This window comes from Lissotriton vulgaris, chromosome 1_1 (assembly GCF_964263255.1).
Source record: "Lissotriton vulgaris chromosome 1_1, aLisVul1.2, whole genome shotgun sequence".
In the NCBI taxonomy this organism is placed as follows: domain Eukaryota; kingdom Metazoa; phylum Chordata; class Amphibia; order Caudata; family Salamandridae; genus Lissotriton; species Lissotriton vulgaris.
The window spans coordinates 1036104981-1036125548 of NC_141685.1; the positions used below are offsets into that span (position 1 = coordinate 1036104981).

General features: G+C 48.3%; 1 protein-coding gene across 7 annotated transcripts in view; it reads right to left on the minus strand.

Moving 5' to 3' along the window:
- The window catches only part of LOC147748470 (dedicator of cytokinesis protein 7-like), a 476862-nt gene that overhangs the window by 230760 nt on the left and 225534 nt on the right, over positions 1-20568 (minus strand). For 6 of the 7 annotated variants that reach the window (XM_086962164.1, XM_086962156.1, XM_086962145.1 and 3 more), the window contains 3 exons: positions 10297-10386; positions 8925-9020; positions 8509-8649 (listed from right to left, as the gene is read on the minus strand). In XM_086962164.1, coding sequence (XP_086818290.1) covers positions 8509-8649; positions 8925-9020; positions 10297-10386 — 327 coding nt within the window. The remainder of the gene's footprint in view (positions 1-8508; positions 8650-8924; positions 9021-10296; positions 10387-20568) is intronic. The other variant, XM_086962135.1, reaches the window with a different exon arrangement.

A 20568-nucleotide genomic window follows, 5' to 3' on the forward strand; every position in this document is an offset into this window, starting at 1 on the left:
TCCCGAATGCGCTCCCCAGCCATGGAGAGAGGCATCTGTCACGATAGTCTGAGTAGGAATGTCCTTGTGGAAGGGAACCCCTCTGAGGAGATTCTCCGCTGAACACCACCACTTAAGAGACTGAAGTGCATGCAGAGACAGTCGTATCTTGTCGTCCCAAGATCCTTTCCTCTGGTCCCACTGGTCCTCCAAGCACTCCTGCAGAGGTCTCATGTGCAGCCGTGCATGAGGAGTGAGGAAGATACAAGAGGCCATCGACCCCAGTAGAGAAGACACCGTCCTCACTGTTGTAGATGGAGCGGTCATAAGAGCCTGAGCCTTTCGAAGGAGCGATCGCCGTCGCTCCTCCGAAGGAGACACGCTTGCTGACAGCATATTGATGGTGGTTCCCAAGTACTGAATGCACTGGACCGGGATCGGGACAGACTTGGACATGTTGATGTGCAACCCCAACTTGTTCAAGAGAACACACGTCTTCTGGAAGTGTGCTTGAGCTTCCGAGAAGGAGGAGGCCTTGATCAACCAATCGTCCAGGTACGGGTAGACAAACACCTTGTTCTTCCTTAGGTGTGCCGCTACCACTGCCATACACTTCGAGAATGTTCTGGGCGCAGATTTCAGCCCGAATGGCAGCACTGTGTACTGATAATGGTTGGTGCCGACTTGAAATCGCAGAAACTTCCTGTGTTTGCATGTAATGGGCACATGGAAGTACGCATCCTGTAGGTCTATTGCACAAAGCCAGTCTCCCTGTTGCAACTGAGGGTAAATCTGATGCAACGACAGCATGCAAAACTTTTCTCTACGAATCCACTTGTTTGCCTGCCGCAAGTCCAGAATAGGCCTGAACTTGTTCTTGTCCTTCTTGCGAACCAGGAAGAACCGGGAGTACAGACCTCTTCCTTTTTGAAACAGAGGTACGTCTTCTATCGCCCTTTTCCTTAACAGGATATCGGCCTCCGCCTGGAGCTCGCGCAGTTAATACTGTGAGCTGACCGGAGGGATCGCTGGAGGAGGGCTGATGAACCGAAGACTGTATCCATTGCAAACAATATTCAGCACCCACTTGTCCTGAGTAATTTTTCTCCACTCTGCCAGAAAAAATTGAACGCTTCCCCCCACCGGAGCGGGTAACGGATGAAGGGGAAGTAACCGCTCAGGGTCGAGACCCGGCCGGGCCCTTGTTCGCGGTAGAGGACTGCTGTCCCCCTCTACCCTTTTGCCGTTTCTGAAAGGGTCTCCGGAACTGCTGCTGTTGTTGCTGCTGCTGTCCCGAAGACTGCCCCCGTCGTCTTCCTTGTGCACCGAACCGTCTTTGGAACGGTCGGTAGGACTTCTTCTCTTTGGGCTTCTCCAAGCCCACAGCCGTAAGGGTCTCCGCCTTCGCCTTCATGCGGGCCATCTCATCATCTGCGTGTTTTCCGAACAAGGTTTCCCCGGAAAAGGGCAGATTGGCCACCCGCTGCTGGGCTTCCGGCTTGAGTGACGTGAGCCGGAGCCAGGCATGTCGCCGCTGATTGATTCCATGGCAGTAACCATGTGCAGCCAACAGGGAGGCGTCCGCAGCCGCGCTGATGACCTGATTTGACACCAGCATCCCTTCCTTGAGGATCTCTTGGAAGTCCTCCCTCTTGTCTCTTGGTAGCAGTTCCACGAACTGTTGCAGGGAGTCCCACAGCGCCCGGTCATAATGTCCCAGCAGAGCTGTATCGCTGGATGCCTTCATGGCTGTGGAGGCGGTCCCACACGCCTTCCTTCCAGCCGAGTCGATCCATCGACTTTCTTTACCTGGCGGCACGGTGGATGACGGGAAGGTAGAGTGTAATTTCCTGGCCCCCGGCACTATCACTGAATCCGGTAGCGGATCTACTCTCAGAAAGGCAGGGTCCGAATCCGGGGCCCTGTACTTCTTTAGAAGTCAGGAGGGAGCGGCCTTCACCACCGCTGGTGTGAGGAACAGCTCCTCTGCAGGCTCAGCTAAACCAGGTACTAGTGGTAGAAGAGGGCGAGACAAATGCTTCTTGTGAAGCGTTTCGAATATCACGGACGTCGTAGGTGTTGGAGCCGTCACCGTGATACCCAACTTCGCAGCCCCCCCTCAGGAGAACCTCTTGGAATGTGGCAATGTCGTCCACTGGCGAAACCCTGGTCTCAGGGGAGTCCGATAAGGTCGGCGAGTAGGAATGGGTCCTGGAAGAGTCCGTGCGGGACCTAGACCCCCGCCTCCTATGGCGACGCCTTGATCTGGTGGAGGATCTATGACGACTCCTCGATCTTCCTCTCCGTCCGGAGCGTGAACGTGACCTCCTCGGCCTAGGGCGATCAACCGGTTCCACCGGAGCGGGTGACTTGGGCTTGGTCGGGGCCTTCGGTTTAGGCGTACCCTTGGGAGGCGTCGGAAGAACAGGCAACAAAGTCGACCTCGGTGGAATCGGAGGCGGCTTTACTGGCAACCCAGGTCCAGGTTGCGGTGGAGGTAACGGAGGAGGAGTAGGATTCCTCGGAGGGGGACCCCTCGGCAATGGAGGAGGGGGGAGTCACCTTCCCCGACTGGGTATACACTTCGGAATACACCGAGCCCAGTGAACCTCCTTCTCTACCAGCCTGGGACGTTGGCGAACCTCCCACGGCGTCAGGCCTCCTTCCACCTCTCTTCGACGTCGAAGAACGGCGACCAGACGGCGAGTGTCGGCCCCCTGAGGTTGAGCGTCTCCTCCTCGGCGTCGAACGCCTTCGCCTCGACGGCGACCTTGTTCGCCTCGACGGCAACCTTTTGCGCCTCGATGGCGACCTTCTGTGCCTCAACGGCGATCTTCTGTGCCTCAACGGCGATCTGCGCCTCGACGGCGACCTGTGCCTCGACGGCGACCTGTGCCTCGACGAGGACCTCCTCGACGATGAACGTCTCCTCTTCGCCGACGGCGAACGGCGGTGTCGCCTCGACAGCGAGCGCCGACGCCTGGCCTGTCGACGTCGATCGCTCGACGCCAACATCGACGAGGACGACGATGAGATAGTCACCGGGGACTTCGATGGTCTTGTAACATCCCTCGACGCCGGGCGTCGACGTCGCTTCGGCTCCGACGATGGGGAACAAACCGTAGTCATTCCTCTCGACGCCGTAGTGGGCGCAATAGACCCAGGCGGAGAATGGTGACGTTTGCTGGCCTTCCTGCCCCAGAGGCCTCAGCATGGGCAGAAGAAGCCCCTCCAGACCCACCTTGTGCCTTCATTCTTCTTTCCTCGAGGCCCTGAAGTCTGATCTTCTTTCTGTCCTTCAGGGTCCTGCCAGAGAAAGCTTGACAGATCACACACTCCTCTGGGACATGGGAAGATGGAAGACAGAGGATACACACCTCATGGGGATCCGATTTGGCCTTCTTCCTGGAGCAATTCGGGCATTTATCGAATAATGCAGGCATATTCGACAAAAAACAGAGTGCAAGAACCAAGGAGAAAGGCACCAAAGTACAATAAAATACTTAACTATGAGAAAAATTGTGAAAAATCACCAAAAACCCTTAAAAAGGGAGAGCTCAATGCTCCAGGGTCCTGCTTGCAGGAGCTGGAAAAAAGAACTGAAAGTAAAAGGGACCTGCAATGCTTTCTGGGATACTGTGAAGTTCTGGAAAGTTCTTTTAAAGGCACAGTATCCTGTTTTGAGCCACATAATGGCAGCCTATGGGCTTGTCTGTCCATGTCTTCCTCTCTATCATTCCAGAGGGTTTTTGCTGCTGAAGGCAAGGGAAATCTGGACAGGCTTTGCTGTTTGTGGATTTTTGGTGGAATTTCTAGTTGAAGTACTGGACAGTGTAGCCTGGTTATAGGCTGCATTATCTGTCTTTAAATTCTCTCTTAAGTGACTGTGCAGTTCTGCAATTTTTCGACACTTTAAGAGATTATTTTTGATTGCTCCGGGGTCCACGCACATGGGCTGGACTATTCACTAGATTATGACTATACACAGAGATCCCCTACTACAGAACCTTCCTTTTCCCTTCAAGTCATTTTGCTTTTGATTGGGTGCGGAACGCAGGCAGGTAGACCCTTTTGACAAAGCTGTGGCTCGTCTGTCAGAGAAAAAAATAAACGACCCCTTTTCCTAACAGTTGGAGAAGGAATTTCTAACTTGAGGCAGTGCATCTCTCCCCTGAGGTAGCCCAAACTGTCTCAGGAAGGGCAGCTCAGATGCATGACATGAACGTGATGAGATCATGCTGGGACCATGCCCCTACAGAAGTGAAGGGGTCTATAGAAATTTAAAAGGTGCAGGCCATGTGACTGACCAGTCCTGAAGATAAATACTGCCACCCTTGATCAGTACGTTAATGTTTCATATCGCCACCAAGCAGAACCTGTGCGCCACTACATAAGAGAAGTTAACTGAAAATCCAGGGATGAAACTGCTGCGGATTCACCACTCTGCTTGTATACTAATACCAAGAGCTGCTGTGCTACGCAGCCTGTAGAGAAAAGGGAGAATTTACCTGCCAACAGTAGGCTGGAACGTGCCTAGCAGAAGGAAGTGGCCTGATCAAACATTAGCAATCAGGGAAGCACAGTGGGAAACATACTGACAGAATGATACTGCAAAGGAGCCACCAAGCCTGCCAGGCAGAAAGAGGAACATGCAACACCAGACCCAGGACAAAGAGCTGCTCCCTAGTCTTCACAAATCAGGAAGACTCAACCTATACCACCCCCAACACTCTCCATACCCTGGGGCTGCCTGCACGTCCTTCTCAAGCGGTCTCTTAGGAGACTCAAGAATCAGGACTGAAACCTCTAGACCACAGCTTTCCAAACTTTTTATGTTGGTGACACACCTTTTTATGAAAAAATTTTGAGTAACACGGTAACGCGCGCGAGCGCAACGAGAAAGCCCGAACCACCCAAGGGGTTCCCCCGAGAAATTTTTGAAAAAGTAGTGGGCAAATGGTGCTTTTTCAAGCACATTTGAGAAAGCAGGAAGGTTAATAAAGCAATTGTTAATCTGGTTTAACAAAGCCAGTGACTGGCAAAACTGAGTGTAAGCAAGGTTAGGTTTGTGCAAGCAACCTGCACCACAGTTTGGAAAGAGGTGCCTTAACCCCATGATATATTTTAAAACCCAGACTTTGCCACCAATTAAGCAGAACAGATTACTGCCTGATTTCTCCTTATTGACAATTTCTTTGTGGTAGGGTTTTAAAAAATAAAGCGCTCATGCACAAGCACCTTGCACCATCGGTATGTCACTTTTTCGCATGGTTAAATTGATGCACTGGCGGCACAAAGGACATGTAAATAGGCCCTTAACTGTTTAACTGAGGCCCAGATTTTGTGTCTGGCTTGTGTCAACTGTTTCACTGAGTGAGGGATGGCTACCACCCTAGGCATGCTAAAATAATTATGCTTATCACCTGTTTTTTCTGATATGAGCCATTGCTTTTTCTGAGAATGACTATACCAGCTACCTTGACATTGGCCTCTTCTCTGATCTCGTGAAGAAACAGCTGGTTCAGAATACAGGAGCTACATCCATCATCTTCCACCTCTAAGTCATCAATCACGTCCAGCCAGCAACATTTAGTGTCTGGCATTTGCTCTTAGAGTTGAAATCTGTGCACTGTGCGTTACCCCAAGACCTCTCTTGGACCCAAGATAAAATCCAGTCTTTAACATAGAATCAGCTGACCCCTTTCCTTCACAACCCTTGGATAACAACATTACTATCTGCCTCACAAATCTGCTAATCTGCTGTTTAAATCCCTCCACTAATAATTCTCTGACACAATCTTATTTTTAGGTGACAAACCTGATGACATTTTTTCTTCTGCACAATTTCTGATACCTTATCAAACACGTCTGATAGATAGAAAGGCACTTTTAAATACAAAACAAATACTTCAGCCACAGGCATGCCCTTTTAGATTGCTTAGCCACCCCAGCTCCAATCTGGTACTAACAGATTTATTTTCATTGATTGTACCCGTGCTCTAGAATTCACTTCTGGATAACGTCAAGGAGGTGGATTTTCAACTGCATGCAGAAAGAAATGAGTAGTTGCAGGGTTAGGAGGAACCGTACTTTTGGGTGTCAGTGCGGAAACTCAACATTGAGGCACAGATGAGTAAAGCCAGTGCTGTTCAATGAATTTGTTTTTAATAGGAGAGAGCTTTTCCATTCAGTTTATCGCAGTAGGTTCCCCATGAGCCTTTTAAATAATGAACATGAAGTTCAAATATTGTTTGACGTATTGGCTACTGTCTTAGGTTATTATAAGGTTTTGCTACTTGCTACTTGTTTTCGCCACGTTTAACTCATAGCTGCGAGTTGAAGTTTCAGTGAGCGTGCAGGAAATGAAAGTACACCAATAATAATATATAACCGAGAAGCCCTGGGTTCTGCCTTCTGCGCGCACGTCCTTGTATTTATGCTGTCTGGCTCCCCGTCGGAGAGGAGCAGCATACAGAAGATTTAGCGATTTAAAAGTGCCCCAAAATGTCCCAGCAATGTCACAGGCTCAGGGCCGTGAGCAGCACTCCAGGAGGGGGAACAGGGGGGGGTGTCAATACTTACTGGAGCTCCTGTCCACAAGGCTCCTCTCTGCAGCTGCTCCGCCTATCGCCATGCACGTAGCGATCACAGAGAGGGGGCTCGAGTTGCATTCCCCCAATATCGGCTGGCCTGCAGATGTCATCACGTCGCATCACGCGACACACCTACGTGTGGGTTGCGACACTAACGTGTCGCGCCACACAGATTGGAAAGCTGTGCTGTAGACTATGGTTCTGTGCAATCGAACTGCAGAGAATCTAGTTATAAAAGCGGATACTTTGTTGTTGAGTTTGAGTGCCAAAGTCCTGTGGCCCAGGACACTAGTGATAAGCAGTAGTTGATAGTTATATCCCATTAACCTCGGACTGCCCTAGATGTTCCAGAAGAGTCATCACAGCCATCAACAGAGCAAACTTTCTTCACAACCACAGAGCAAGTGGAACACAAGTAACAGCAGCATAGACTTCCTATACACACAGAAAAGAGGGATAGATCTGGCAAGCGGCAGTACAAGCTCTGCACTTCCGGTCACCTGAAAGACCTCCACTGGCTCCCCGTCAACAAGAGAATAACGTTCCGTCTCCTCACCCACGCACACAAAGCCCTCTACGACCTAGGACCCGAATGCCTCAACACGCGCCTGTCCTTTTACATCCCCACCCGCCAACTACGATCGTCCAGTCAAGCCCTCGCCGCAATTCCGCGCATCCATAGATCCACCATGGGGGGGGAAGATCCTTCTCCTACTTAGCGGCCAAAACCTGGAATTCTCTCCCCACCCACCTCCGCCTTACACAGAACCACCTCTCCTTCAGAAAGCAACTAAAAACTTGGATATTCGATAAGTAAAGTACCCCCCTCCCTCAAGCGCCTTGAGACCCTCTGGGTGAGTAGTGCGCTATATAAATTCTGAACTTGAACTTGTGTTAGCACAACACAGAGAGGGAAGCAGATCTCCAGTGCACAGGAGTAGCAGCAAGGATTGAAGGGGAGAGGGATTCCAAGGAGGTGATGGGCTCTTCAGACAGGTGCACATTGAGTAGCTCATGGAGCAAACTGCGACACAAACTTGCTGTGAGTGGAGTTGGAGTCTTATCAGCCAACCCTCGCCTTGGAAAAGGTCCACCTGCCAGCAGCGATTCTGAATCCAAGAGTATTCTGGCTGCCTCAAACCTGGATACTGGTTCAAAAAGATGGGCAGATACCCGTAGAGTGACAGTGTGTGAGGGAGACTGTTCCCTGGGGTACCTTTATTTCTATACTTAAGTTGGCCACCTTCTAACACTTCTTATGTGTTTACATTTGGTCTGTCAACCACCTAGAGGCAGCCTAAAGGAGGCGTCCATATTGCAGACATGTCTAAAGTGAATGTATGGGATGATGTTAGAGGCAGGGAATAGGCACAGAAGAGCCCCCAAAAAACTAATTTATCAAACTGATTACACTCTACAGAGGAGCACAACATTGCAGATGAGGCTACCTGGGATCACATCAATGCAATCCATTAATGGCTGGGCACGTGGTGATGCACTGGTTTCCATTACAGAATAATACACAGTGGGGCAGCTATTGGGTAGTAAGTCCAGATGGGGTGAAGGATTACAGTAATGGAAAAATGAGAGCTAACAGAAAGAAAGGGACAAGGAGAAAAGCAAGAAGAAAGATCATATAGAGGCAAGGATCATAATGAAAGAAACAGTGACAGAATAAGAGAAGGTGGAAAGAGATGGCAAGGAAAAAGAGGAAGCAGTAGCCTGCCCAATAATAAGGGGAGGGGAAAAAGAACACCAGCACAGAGGAGAGACAAGGCGAGTGGGAACGCAAAGAAGGAAGCAGGGAATAAGTGAAATGAAGATTTAAATAGTGGGCTGATAAGCAGACAGAAAGAGAAAGCACAAAAGAGAGGATGGAAAACAGAAGAAGACTGAATGCATGAGACACACTAACAAGCTTGGGCTGTCTGTTCACCTTCTGATGTCGCCCAGCGATGTCAGCACTGATTGTGCACACAAGGGCAGAGATGTCATCCACGAAACGGTCAGGGAATCGGCCAGATCGTGGTGTCTCCAGCTTGTCAGAAAGGTAGAGGTGGTGCGCCATGCTCTTCACCTGTGGGCAGGAAAGCATGGACAGGTTAGCAAGATGCACACTTCCGTAAGATTGGGGCCATTCAAGGGCAGGAGTCTGGCTAAGAAACAAGTGTACGCTACACTGGGGATGCAAAAGGAGCTCAATGGCTGAACCCTTAGGAGAGGAGACAAGCCAGTGCCTCAGAGGCAGCAACTGGCCCAACAGTCAGCCAGCCCTAACAGGAAGCAAAAAGGCTTTGTCAAATGGAAGGCGGACTAGCAGCTGGAATAAACTGGCATAAGGCAGATACCTACCATCAGCTGGAAGAAGAACCACGCTTGGTGCAGAGCCGTCTCACGCACAACACTATTGCTCACCACCCACTGCAGAGCTAGGTCCTCATGAAGAAGCTGCATGAGTGAAGGAAAAATGACTTGGTTAATGCTGAGGATTATAGAGACAACCAATATATAGACTACCCATCCGCATGCACAACCAAGAATCTAACGCCATTGAATATATGTCCCAAAACACCAAACCAGGCATCTTCTAAAGCATGTGGTTAGACTTACACCACACTACGTACAACAGTGACCGCCCCTTCCCCAAAGCCCAGGAACCCAGTAGCCAAAGAGCCTTGTAAAAAGAGGGCCTTTTCCAGCACATTGAAAACCAGGTCACAATTAAAAATGTCATCATGCACAAACTGTAAATGTGTTTTAAAAGCTGACCCACTGCACATTTTAGACAAGTCTTTGTACTTTTTATGGGAAGACTGTGGTTATGTAATTTACTTTGCAGTGGAATTTCTGACCCCTACTGGCCCCCTTCCCAGCACTTTCGTCTAGACTTCTGCAAGTCCCGTTTGAATGGTGTGCACAAGAACACAAGAGAATGGAGGTGACGGTGAGGAGACAGATGAGATGTGATGGGGGACATGAAGACTACTGCTCGGATCCAGATCTGTTGCACTTTTTTGTTGTGTGAAAAGGCATGCAGTCATATCCATGTAGGTGTCCCGTGTCCTTATGTTTAGTCATTCTTTACCTTTGGATCCTTCTTTTGGGTCTCTGTGTCCAGAGTTATGTCAAAGACAAATGTGTGTACGCTTGCTTCCCCGTGTCCCTTTTGGCTGACTCTAGCCTACTCTACAGGTCCCTGTCCAGAGCTCAGAGAAAGGAGTCAAGCACTGCATTGAAAGTATACATAGCTTACGGGCACTTCCCGCTAATGTTGCCCTTTTCTCTGGAAAGAAGCAGTGTGTCAGTTTCCAGTTATTGGGCATGTAATGATAACTGCAAAGAATAATGCATGGTGTGCAACTTAACACATGCACACAAAAATGCTATGAATTGGACTAGTTTTAAAATGTACATAAATTGACAAAATTAAGAGATTTTAGTGATCTCAGACGTATGCGTGTGTCTGTAGAAATCTGTGACTTTGTGTTGTAAGTTACTTGTGTCCCAGAACAACTAGTGTATATGTATCGGAGCAATGCGACCTCCCATGTACAATAAAGAAAAGCTTTCATACAAGAGTGCAGAGGTTTTGCAGAGACCTTATCTTTACTGAAGCACTCATTAAACCCTACCAATCAGCACTGATTGCTTATGTGCACTGAGACAAAACCTATTGCATGTGTGTGCGTAAAGCAGACTATCACAGACCCTAAATTCTGGCTACCTTCTTGAACGTTGCCCTCATCTGGCCGGATGCCATGAACGATGAGCTCTCGATACAGGCCGAAATACGGTTCGGACTCCGCTCAGTAGCCTGCAAAAAGTGACATGGGAGATGGAAGAAGAGGAGAAAGATGGCGAAGAAACGAGATGTTAACCAGGATGAGGTGCAGGATGTAAAAAGACAAAATGAGGTGAAACCAAGACTTGCACCCAGGGAAAGTCACTCTTAGTAGCAAGCACTGCAGCCATCCAACTCAACACACCACAAAGGATTACACAAGCATCATGGGAATACTAACACACACACATATGCCAGCTTCAAGGAACGTCTCTTAGGCAAAAACAATGTGGGCAACTTCAGCGAAAACACAGGGAATGTTTTCGAAAATGGACAGACTAATTAACATTTACACAAATTTACTTGTATCACACAAGGTTCGAAGCACCCCCTCAGAGGCAAAATTCACACAGATAATTTAGGGTGTGGGAAGCTGATGAGCAAGGAGTGGCCAACACATTTATGAACTCATACATAAAAGCCCACAACCAGGGAGATTATTTGTAGGAGCTTACATGTAAGAACCCATGGAAAAACAACCCACCAAAAACATTAAGACTAGCGAGATTATCTGCCCGGATCAGCAAAGAAGGTATCAGGCTTCTGTAGAACAAATACGCAGTCACATGTTCGGACCACAAACCCAAAATGCACTTAGGAACAATTACGAAAGGTAGATTGACAAAGAAATAAATTGAGATGTGTGGGAACCTCTTTATCTATGCACATTTATTAGCCTTTATGAAAGGTACTACAGCCGTTGTGGAAGGGTTACAGTTTAAAACCAGTGATGACCACCATCAAGTGGAGGTAATCAAGGGGTCATGTATTAATATCCTGTCTGCACCCTCCTATTATATAACTAGCAGACATATTCCTAAACACTGGAACCTTGGCAGTCACCTTGCAGCTCAGGCAGAGCACACTGCCAAATTGAACTAAGAGAAAAACAAAGCCATGGGGTTGTTACAAACTGCACATTGAACAAGCATTGGAAATGCAATAGGTCTCGCACCATTAGAGTTAGTGCTTTTAGAATTGTTTATGGGTTTTTTTTGTAAATGTTTAGCATTTTTGTTTCCTGTAGCCAATGCTAAAGAATTACAAATAAAAAAAGCCATAAACATTTCTAAAATCCCTAACTGAAATGGTCTGAGACCTATTGCACTGTGTGAGGGTGAGGGGTTGAGGGTGAGTGAGGGTGAGGGTGGGTGAGGGTGAGTGAGGGTGAGGGGTTGAGGGTGAGTGAGGGTGAGTGAGGGTGAGGGGTTGAGGGTGAGTGAGAGTGAGGGTGAGTGAGGGTGGGTGAGGGTGAGTGAGGGTGAGGGGTTGAGGTTGAGGTGTTGAGGGTGAGTGAGGGTGAGGGCGAGTGAGGTGTTGAGGATGAGTGAGGGTGAGGGTGAGGGGTTGAGGGTGAGGGTAGGTGAGGGGTTGAGGGTGAGTGAGGGTGAGGGTGAGTGAGGGTGATGCTGAGGGGTTGAGGGTGAGTGAGGGTGAGGGTGAGTGAGGGGTTGAGGGTGAAGGGTTGAGGGTAAGTGAGGGTGAGGGTGAGTGAGGGTGAGTGAGGGTGAGGGGTTGAGGGTGAGTGAGGGTGAGGGGTTGAGGGTGGGTGAGGCGTTGAGGGTGAGTGAGGGTGAGTGTGGGTGAGGGTGAGTGAGGGTGAGGGGTTGAGGGTGAGTGAGGGTGAGTGAGGGTGAGTGTGGGTGAGGGTGAGTGAGGGTGAGGGTGAGTGAGGGTGAGGGTGAGTGAGGGTGAGGGGTTGAGGGTGAGTGAGGGTGTGTGAGGATGAGGGGGTGAGGATGTGAAGGCGCGTTTGGCAGTGTATGTTTTAACGCTCGGAATATCATAATGAACCCAGACATGACAGTCTCCAGCCAACAGCTGTAAATAGTTAGTCAAGTAAGCTAATGTTTGAGAGAGGCAGGCCCAAACCAAACTCCATGTATATTGCTAGAGCAATGCTTGACAGTTCTGCTGTTTAAAACCCAGCACAGTTCTAAAACAGTTCTGAAAAAGCTAAGAAGTCTGGCCTTTTTGCTTTGCCAATGCTGGTTTACATTGCTTTGGTAAAACGCCATTGTTGAAAGATGTGCCCAGCCACTCGTCATTATGTAAAAATTAAATTACCTTAATGCAAAAATATATTTTCTGGGCACAAAAAAAAACAAACTCCGCCATTGAAGCCTCAAGCCTAAAACGGAACTACTTTGTGTGCGCATGCGCTCCTTGTGAGAGGGTGGACTGCTGAAACTCCGTGAACATATCCAGTCTCGATCTGCTCGATCCACCGCCCCCTGCTGTAGTGAGCAGTGAATGACAACAGCAGACCAATGGAGAGGGGTGGCTGACTGAAGACCCTTGTAAGTATGTTATATACAATTTTACTAAAAATGAAATAAGTCTTGGCTAATGCCACACCTAAAATCACCCATTCATTTGGGGGGAAAGTCTCAGATCATGTAAAGACAGCTTGTCAGGCAGAAGGATTAAAACAACTGCAAGTTATTGATGCATCTTTAAAACTGCATAGGAATAATTCAGCTAAACAGACATTAAGATGACAACAAAAAGCAAAATGTGTGCATCAGACACATGGGCGCAAAAGAGAGGAAGAAAAGACAATCTGTGCAGAGGCAAGAGGGAAACAGACTGGGTGGGCGTCAGCTTCCGAGACAGAAAGGGGGAGACACAGGGGCGGAGACGGCATCCGAAAGAGGACTAACACAAAAGCATTGGGCATGCACACATCACAGGAGGCAGGAGGAGAAAGGAGACACGGGGCTAGTTCATCAGAGACCAGAGGAGAAACAGAGCTGCGCGTCGCAAAGGCGAAGAGAGAGGCCTTTGCCTGCAAAAAAACATTAATTGGAGAACAAAACAAACGCACACGGCAGGTTAACGAGGCAGAGAAGAAAAAAAATAAACAAACAAGACGGAGGGAAGAGAGGGGAGGGGGGAGGAGAAATGCGACACGGCGGGAAGGGGAGGGGGCGGAGCGGGTTAAATTAAACAAACGAGACGGAGGGAAGAGAGGGGAGGGGGGAGGAGAAATGCGACACGGCGGGAAGGGGAGGGGGCGGAGCGGGTTAAATTAAACAAACAAGACGGACGGAGGAGAGGGGAGGGGGGAGGAGAAATGCGACACGGCGGGAAGGGGAGGGGGCGGAGCGGGTAAAACAAGACGGACGTGCACGCGCTTTTAAGCTCAATGCGCATGCGCATTGAGCTTAAAAGTCACGGGCACTGCAAGGAATCGCCACGATTCCTTGCAGTGGATAAAGAGTGGATAAGTCCCCATAGTCTCGCTTGCTCGATGCGCATGCGCATCGACAGGCGAGACCTAAAAATGACCCATTTATTAGTGTCAGATATTAAAAGCGCAAAAAAAGTTTTTAGCATCTTTGTTTTCATGCAGTGATATATACATATCTCAACCAGAGCTCGCACCTTTTTTTCTTTTCTTTTTTGCAGTGTTATATAGCGTGAACTCGACCCAAAGGTATTGGAGCGTTTTACATGAGCACCAGTTGCATTAGACAAGGACACATTCATTTTTGGTAGGTACGGGGAGATTAAGTGATATGCCCAGAATAACAGGATGGTGAACAGACGCAGAGATTCAAACCAGGTTCCCCAGCACCAAAGTCAGCAGCTCTGGCCACTATGCCACATTCTCTCCCCACATATTCTGGTAATTGGCAAGGAACAAGAAAACCAAGACATTGTACACATTCCTGGTACCTAGATAGCAATGGAAGGGTTAGCACTGCTTTATGCAGTTTATGTGAAAATCCATACAAAAACAGACATTTGTGCTTCATATTCATTACTCCCAGAAGCCTCCTTCGCCATACCAGATGCTTCTGTTTTTTTGTGTTATCCTGTTAATACATTTGCAACCCAAACTGGCCTTTTGAGATAAAGGTCCTGTACAACACTGTTCCCTGTATCTGACCCAGGCTCTTTTCTCCTTCCCTTTTTCAGTCGGAGCTGGAAATTCAAACAGCACCTAGTGGCTTTCAATGCTTCGCAAGATACAATCCCCCCTCGCCAGACTTTTACAAGAAAACTGAAATGTGATCAGCAGCCCCTTGCTAACAAAGTCTCCAGTGAATTTCTAAAGCCTTGTCAGCATCCTCCTCACTTCAGTGTCTGGATCTCAATCCTCCAGCCATATAAATGCAGGAAACACACTTCAACTGTGGTGTAGGCGTCCTCACTATCCATCTGGTGCCATGGAAACCAAACACATCCTAATGGATCCCTCTTTGCTTGTTGTGATTAATGTTGTGAGCCAAACTGGAGCATGAACATCAGAATACATCCACTTAGCAGTTACAATGTTTGCATGTGTTACTATATGTTTTGTCCCTTTCTTTCCAATGGCCCTCTCCTTCCCTTCCATCCTCTGCATGCCTCCTCTTTCTGAGCTCAACCTACTCTGTCACATGCACGTTTGCCTTAGTCTCTATTATTGTATTTCTGCAAACTGCACACAAGTCACTTACACCACAACCTCTCCTCCCCTGAAAGTCAAACCCCTGTCCTCTAGCTCACCCAATAAGCCCACCAACCATCTGCATGAGCTCACATACAACCACTGCCCCCTTTAATGATCACAGCTAACACATTTCTAATTTAATCTGCCACAAAGAAACAAGTGAATGCATGGACTCGTTTGCTTGAGCACATACAAATAATCCCAATCCCAATAAACAATGGCTAACCACTAACCTTTTGTTCCGGAGTACTGTCCGGCATAAAACGGTTTCAATGCCTCAGCAGGGGTAATAAACATAATTACAATTACTCCTACATAAGGTTTCTCCTTGTTCGTCTACCCCTTTGGGACTATTGTGACTAGCCCCCTCACTTGCAGCCCTCAGATTTGTAATATTTCTCAAGTCCTTGAACTGCGAAAACAGATAGTTGAACATCAACATGTTGACCGTTGATTTCTTCAAGAAATCATTTCTTTCCTAACATTTTTCATACTTGCAATCAATAACCAACGATATTTAAATATACATTAACCCTAGAACTTACAAAGGTCACAATTTTAATGCTGTTAATAAAAAATACATACAAAATGAGTAACCCTAACATACAACGTACGAACAAATTACTTACCTTCGTTAACGCTCTTTCTAGTGGATACTCTAACTGCAGATTCTTCACCTTGTGAATATCCCCAGGTGCCAGGCAAGATTCAGAGATTTTACTTGGGATTGATCCTGCATGCGGGTAGGTGGCATTGTGCGGCTCCGGGTCAGCTTTGTTCTGCCCCAGAAGAGATGCTTGAGTCACCAGCATTGTGTACTGAGATCAGATTCTTTCTTAACTCTGGCTGCATTATCGGACCCAGAGATATGACAGTGAACAGGTCTCTAATCTGGAATCTTTTTATGGGTGGTGAATATGAGCCCATTCCGCAGAATGGGGAGAAGAGAGAGCAGTGAGGAATATGCAGTTAGACTATCAACAAGCAAGGGCGTTACCAAAGGTAAGTAATTTGCTCTTCCAATGGATACTTATAACCGCAAATTCCTCACCTTGTGGATATGCCAAAGCAGTATCTCCAAAGGTCAAGTATCCATGGAATGACTCAAATCAGTCTACATCGGGAGGGTGCATCCTGGGGCATCCCAATAGCGGACACAATCCACTGCGTCTCTATGTACGCGGACGATCTATTATTGTTCGTCCCGGACAAAACCGCGGACCTCACCCCCATATAGACAGCCCTATCCGAATTTGCGGAGGCCTCCGGGCCTTCGAGTGAATTGGGAGATATCCGTGATATATCCTCTGCATCAGTCCCTTGGGCCACGAGAGATCAGGATTGGCACGCAGAGCCTCTCTTGGAGCACGGGCGCCCCCCGTTATCTCGGAATCCACCTTTATCACTCACCTGCCGACATATATACTGTAGAGTACTCTCCAGTATCCGCGCCTCGGTAGGCTTCTGGAAGAATCTCCCACTTGCCCCTATCGACCGGGTAGCATTGGCAAAAATTATCACAGTTCCCAGACTGTTGTATTACTTCGCGAACCTTCCGGTCGTCCCATCCAGACAGTTCTTTCGGGAGCTAGATATGCTCCTTCGATCACTGGTGTGGGGTAGTGGCCGACATAGAAGCGCCCTCACTAAGCTAAAGCTACCCACCACACAGGGAGGTCTGGGTGCCCCGGACCTCGAGTCGTACTTCCTCGCAGCCCAACTCCAGTGGCTGTCATACTGGACAGCGGGCAGACACTCCGGAGAGACCCTTACTAAACAAGGTCCCATCCCAACGCCAGAGCTCTGCCGCTTGTTACTCCCCGGCGGCAAACCCCGCCGGACTTACCCCCTACAAGTGTCGGTGGCACGCCAATGCATGCAACGAATACATCGTATGGCAGTGTCGATTCCCTGTTACTCCCCACGGCTTCCGCTCGTGGGGTGGCCCTACAGGGCAACATACTTCACGAATGCCATGCTGAGCGTTTGGGTGGAATTGGAAATCACCGAAGAGGAGGCACTCTTCGCGGACGACCAGCTTCGCCCATATGATCGCCTCATGGAAGATTACGGCCTCCCCCCAGGGCAGTTCTTGACGCACCGCCGACTCATTGACTGCTATCGCCCGCACTGTGACCTTACAGCCGGCGAACTCGCAACACACCCTGTAGTGCACACCATCCTCTATATGGCCAGAGGCAGACACTTAGTCACTTGGCTGTACAAGTCAATCAAAGAGAGTTCCCTACACACACTGCGGGCCACCTGGGAGGACGAGATCGGGCGACAACTTCACAACCGGGAATGGGATAGAGCGCTAGAATCCCCAAAGAAAGTGTTGAGAAACGCGCGATTTAAAAACATACAGTACTACATTTTACATAGAGCCTATCAGACCCCGGCACGCTACGCTTCCTTGACCCTGCTATTGGCCAAAAGAAATATTGCCATGCACTGGCGCACAACCACAGGTCCCCCATTCGAGGCATGGGTGGGAGCAGTGAAAAAGTGGGCTACAGCGGAGGAAGACACCCTGAGGGAGGAAGAGGCGAAAAGTCAGCCTAAACACCCTATCTCCCTAGAATGGGCCATGCTATCTCACCAATTTGAGCTAGCCCACACACGTGCCCCCCCCGCACACGTCCCAAGATACAGCTGTCCCCCCCCTACAGCATCACCATCTCCATAAAGTGTGTGTCACCGGACCACATCCGCCCCCCGCTCTCGGCTCCACCCTCCTCCAGTCCCCCCTCCCCCTCATATTAACCTCCCCACAGATGAGCTTTGAACAATCTGTCTGATTCCGCCCTTCTCACTCAGTCTTCACCCCATTACCTCCTCCTCTCCCCCTCCCCCTAGTTGCTTCCAACACTCCCTCTCCCGCTACACTCACTCCCGGGTTCCTCCTCCCCTAGTTATTTCCCGCGCGCACATGGCGTCCACCATCAGTCAATACATGCCGCTACCTCACTCTATATGTGCATATAGATTGTTTCCGGACTACATATTCGTATCATTGTAACATCTTTGCTTGAATAATATGGTACTGTGCATGCTTTATATGTATACAAAGCTAATAAAAATTATTTTTAAAAAAAGTATCCATGGAATGGCTCAAATCAGAAAATCCTGGCTAGGAAGCCAATAATGATGCCCAAATGTCCAGACCAGCCACACCGCGTGCCAACGCAGTGGTAGCAGCCTTCTCTCTTTTCGAACAAGCTATCAGATCTTTCGGAGGCATTTTTTTAGCCAGTGCATAAACAGAGAAGAAAATACCTTTACATTGCCCTTTTCTGCACTGATTTGCCCTTTTTTGCTTCTTCGAAACCACCAATGTAGGAAACTGGCTCTGTATATACTATACCAAAGTGAAGTATAATGTGCACAGAGTCCAGTGGAACCCCATAGGTAGGCAGAGGGAAAGTTAGATAGCACCTCACTCTCTATTTGTGGCAGTATGGTCGAGCAGTAAGGCAGTATCAGAGGAAAGTGTTAAGCGTTTGTTCTACAAACTAGTCAGCTAATGAATTCACACACTCAGACTGAACCCAATTGTTTTTGTATAAAAATATTCTTTTAGCTATTTTATTTCCTTGAACCAAGCAAGCCTGGCACAGGTAAGTGATAAGTACTTTGCAGTAAATATACAGATTGTAACACAGTTTAGATTGCAAATGTAAATGTAAATGTACTTTGATTTGATAACAGTAGTGTTACTGATAATGCAAGGCTTTTCAGTACATATACATATACTTTGAATGGGATTTTCAGTCAGATTTCAGGTAAGTAACTGTTGAGATTACTTTTGTTACACAGAGTAGTATACCTGGATACTACTCTGGAGCATTTCCTGTAAACAGGTAAGTAAAATCGCCTTTGTTACACAGTACAATTTTAAAGAATATCTTTAGGTTTTCAAACTCCACACTTAGAAACTTTTCACAGAAAAACAGTCAATGTTATCCTATGGAGGAAAATAGTGTTATCGGTTTTGAGGTAAGTATTCGGTAGTTGGAGTTGAGGTTCAGGGGGTAGACTCAGAGGTCCCCCAAGGTCAAGGATGCACTCTAGTAACACCCTCAGCGGCACTAGGGCAGCCGGGTGCAGACTGCTGAGGCATAATGTTATCCAAAAGGGGATGGGGGCCTCCGGTTGGTGACTGCTGACGAGCAGGACACTGGGTTGTGGGAGCAAAGCTCCTGGACTTACGCTCAGGGCAAATGGAGGTTTAGGCCAGCACAAAAGTTAAACCCTCAGCGGCCCTTTGGGCGGCCGGGTGCAGAGTGCTGTTTTGGTGTCAAAAGCCCTGTGGCTGTCAATGGGGAGTCTCCGGTTCGCAAAAGCACTGCAGGCTCGGGGCGAAGGTCTTCTGGGTGCAACCACCACTTCGAGAGGTAAATTGGGAAGAAGGGGGTTGGTTAGGCACTGTCGGTTTGGCCACCCAAGGCCGTGGAGCGTCGGGTGTAGGGTTGCCTTTTGGGGGAGGATCTTCTTACCAGCGCCAGGTCGTTGTTGGGGGGACCTTCGGGATTTAGGCTGCAGGAGTCTGCTTGAGGCAGGTCAAGGGTCGCCGATATCGGGTCAGGATTGCCGGGGGGACCTCGTCTTGGTGTTTGTCCACTCGAGCTCGGGCCATAGAAGGCGGGTGCAGAGTGGTGCGGATTCGCGGTTTCTGGCTGGGGCCAGAGTTTGCAGATGAACACATCCGGTGTTCACGGGAGACAAAGTCTTTGTGGTTGAAGGCAGGCAGGCCCTCCGGGGGTTTCGAGGTTGCTGGCTGCAGGACACACAGGAATTTCGCAGGAGCAGGTTCGAGGTGGAGACAGGCCGGAAGGGCTGGGGCCAAGACAGTGGGCGTCTTCCTCTTGTTAGCTTCTGCACAGCTGTTCGGTCCTTCTTCTTGTAGTTTCTTCTTGTCTGAGGAAGCAAGTTTCAGGGGTGCCCCTAAATACTAGATATAGGGGCTTTACAGGTAAGTAAAAGGTAGAGACCAATGGGTCCCTTCCCTGGGGTGGGTACACCCCCTATTATGCCACCCTCCAGTGGGCAGTAGGTGTTCTTTGTTGTATTGTTGTTATTTTATAAAAATCAATAACAATTATTTAAACTGAAAAAATTGAGGCACCTTTAAATCACTCATAGGTAGCAGGCTAAATCTTCGACTTGTCCATGTTTAACAAGTTCTAAATTCATGCAAGAAAACTTATCATTCTGTTTACTCTGTTTAGAGCACTTGAAAAGTTTAGTCTTTTTAACAATGTTAGGACGTCCAGAGCAGAAGGAATAGCACCAATACTAGAACTGAGAGATAATGTCACTGGAACATAATAACAGATATTGCACAAGAAATAAACATACATACCGCTGCTAAGTTCACTGTGTGGTGTGGAGAAGGACCAATAGTCCTGTATACCCCTTACAATGTATGCCAGAAAAGCATGTGTAAAAATACAGACATAAAAAATACTTTAACCAAGATCTTTGAATCTATTTGGTGAACACACCCAGAATTTCTTCCATAGCACAGCCAACATAGTCCCCAGAAGCTAAATCCATGCCACATTCACAGAATATCCATATGAGATAACATTTTAATAAAATCTGGCACCAACTGGCCACCAAGGACATTCATTAGACATTCCAGAGGGTGCATGTTGGAGTCACCGAGCTGTAGCCAAATGGAAGATTCAAATGCAAGAATGGCTGCAAAA